The sequence below is a fragment of the Cucurbita moschata genome, unplaced genomic scaffold, assembly GCF_002738365.1.
Source record: "Cucurbita moschata cultivar Rifu unplaced genomic scaffold, Cmos_1.0 Cmo_Scf00014, whole genome shotgun sequence".
Taxonomy (NCBI): Eukaryota; Viridiplantae; Streptophyta; class Magnoliopsida; order Cucurbitales; family Cucurbitaceae; genus Cucurbita; species Cucurbita moschata.
In genome coordinates, this window is record NW_019268530.1 from 3,319,613 (window position 1) to 3,322,078 (window position 2,466).

Below are 2,466 nucleotides of genomic sequence, written 5' to 3' on the forward strand. Positions count from 1 at the left end.
AAAAAAAAAAAAAAAAAAAAAAAAAAAAAAAAATTAATGGACTTTTCTACCCCTCATTTTTCTAATTTAATTTAATTTTTCAAATATTTAAATTTTTATTACCATTTTCAATATCAATATTTACTAAAATAAAATAAAATTTATTGATATATAAAAAAAAATAGCAACAAAAATTCACTCATGGAAATAAAGTACAAATAATAAATATTTTAACTTATTTAAAATATCTATTTTAATCTACAATTTTTTTTAATTGGTTTTTTTTTTTTTCAAATATAACATGTTAAGTTAGATACGAATATTGGATGAACATTGGACAATGTGTATTCGAGTTCCTTCTAACTTACGGGAGATTATAAATGGATCCCTCGTTTGAATTTTTACTAGAGATTGGGAACGATGTACTTTCCAAATGACCCATTTCACTGACGGGGTTTATCATCACTTTAGTGGCTTGGCATGTCACTCGAGATTTTCAATTATTCTTTTTTGTAAGGTTAACGACCTTTTACGATAGATCATAACATATATGAACTTATGTAAATCGTACGAACATAAAACATGAGTGAGAGAGAGAGAGAGAGAGAGAGAGGAGATTTGGAAGACATGAAGTGATTTGTGTGTGTTGGTCAATAGCTAAGAAGTAGGCTTATGTAAAGGAGAAAGAAAGGCCTTAATGAAAACTCTGCTGGATCTTCCCTCTTCAACAAACTTTGCCCACAAATATATTTAGTATACCATTGATTTAGCTTCTTGTGGCTCTTGTTTAACCCCTTCCCTTCAAATGCACCTCTCTTTCACACACAATTAACCAAAACCGAAACAAATCGAGAGCTAACAACGTCGTCATAATGCATGTATATAGTGTCAATGCCAACCCATCCACGGGACAACTTCGAGGTATAGGTAAATTCACGTTTCTTGTTCCTTTGTAATTTGTGTTAAGCAAACCATACAGACAGGCCGAGAAGTGCCTTTCGTTTATTAAACAAATTCATTGAAAACTAACCGAGTTTAGGCATTTCTATACGTAGAGGGGGATTCTTCTTCCAAATGGTCGCCCGCACATTCGCCACCCGTGACAGGAAAGGACCGTGACCCTGAAGAGGATATCGATCACCATCAAAAGAAATCAGTTTTTGCGAAAGTGAAAGAAAAAGCAAAGAAACTCAGATATACTCTAAGCCACAAGAAGAAGCACGGCGAAGACGAGAATGCTACGCCGTCGTGGGGATATAATTTGGATGAAAATGAAGAGGAAGAGGAGGACCATGTTGATGCTGAATATTTAGGAGCCCCAAGTAAGGTTGTTTGTGCTCATATCTTTCAAATCCTATTCTAAAATATGAACTTGTTTCATTTGCAGTGTATGAATCAGAGCTAGCACCAGAGGGCTGCAAAGAGAATGCCAGGCAGCATCCACGAGCCAATCCTGTGATTGCTGAGAATCATGTGTTAGCAAACAACATAAATCTTGCATCAGGACAAGATGAAAAACCTTTCACCTCGTCGGAAATGTCGTCTGAAATGAGCGTCGAGTCGTCTCTTGGGAATATCAAAACAGGAACCGAAACTGCAGCTGCAAATACTACCATTAAGAGAATACAAGAAATGGAGGCTGCTAAACCTTCAAGTCCAAGCAAGACATTGACAGAAGCTGTAACTGAGAAGTTGGCACCTGTTTATTCCACTGTTACTGATGCTACTCATGCTCTTGCTTCAAAGATCCAAAGCCTCACGTTCTCCGCTCCGTCGAACCCATCGGCCAATTCTTCACCGGCTACTCCAAAAGACGCTTTTTCCCCAGCAACGCAGAAGAGGAGCTCTTCCCCAATGGATCTGCAAGCATCAAGACTTGGTAAAGGAACTGAGCAGATATGGGACAAAGGAGATTCAGTAAAGGAGTACCTGATGCAGAAGTTCGAGCCAGGTGAAGACGAGAGAGCGCTTTCTGAGGTGTTGTTCGATGCGCTGAGTCCAGGGAAACTGCCTGGAGATGTAGGTGTTGTGGAGAAGATGAGGGAGGCAGTAAGTTCCATGTTACAGGCTGATGAGGCACCACAGCCAGTGGCTACACATTTGGCTGCAAAATCTTTGCCACGGATTGAAACGGCACCACAACCAGTGGCTTCACAATTGCCTGCAAAATCTTTACCATTGGCTGAGAACTCACCAAAGCCAGTGGCTGCAACATCTTCATTGCGGGCTGAAACAACACCACAACCAGCAGCTGCAAAACAATCGTTACGAACCAAGAAGACACCAGAGCCCGTGGTTGCACGTTTTGTCACAAAACCTTCATTACCGGCTAAGGAGGCACCTCAAGCAATACTAGCACTACATTTGCCTGCAAAACCTTCATCACAGGCCAAGGAATCACCACAGGCACTCCTGGCTACACGCTTGGCTGCAAAACCTTCATTACCAGAGGCAACACCACAACCAATAATTACACATTTAGGTTCA

At 40.0% G+C, this 2,466-nt stretch overlaps 1 protein-coding gene across 1 annotated transcript; it reads left to right on the forward strand.

Moving 5' to 3' along the window:
- The first annotated feature begins 870 nt into the window (after nucleotides 1-870).
- LOC111452523 lies at nucleotides 871-2,210 on the forward strand. Its single transcript, XM_023093291.1, has 4 exons — nucleotides 871-900; nucleotides 1,019-1,301; nucleotides 1,367-2,138; nucleotides 2,183-2,210. The coding sequence occupies exons 1-4, from the start codon at nucleotides 871-873 to the stop codon at nucleotides 2,208-2,210; spliced, it is 1,113 nt and encodes a 370-aa protein (XP_022949059.1).
- The last annotated feature ends 256 nt before the right edge of the window (nucleotides 2,211-2,466 follow it).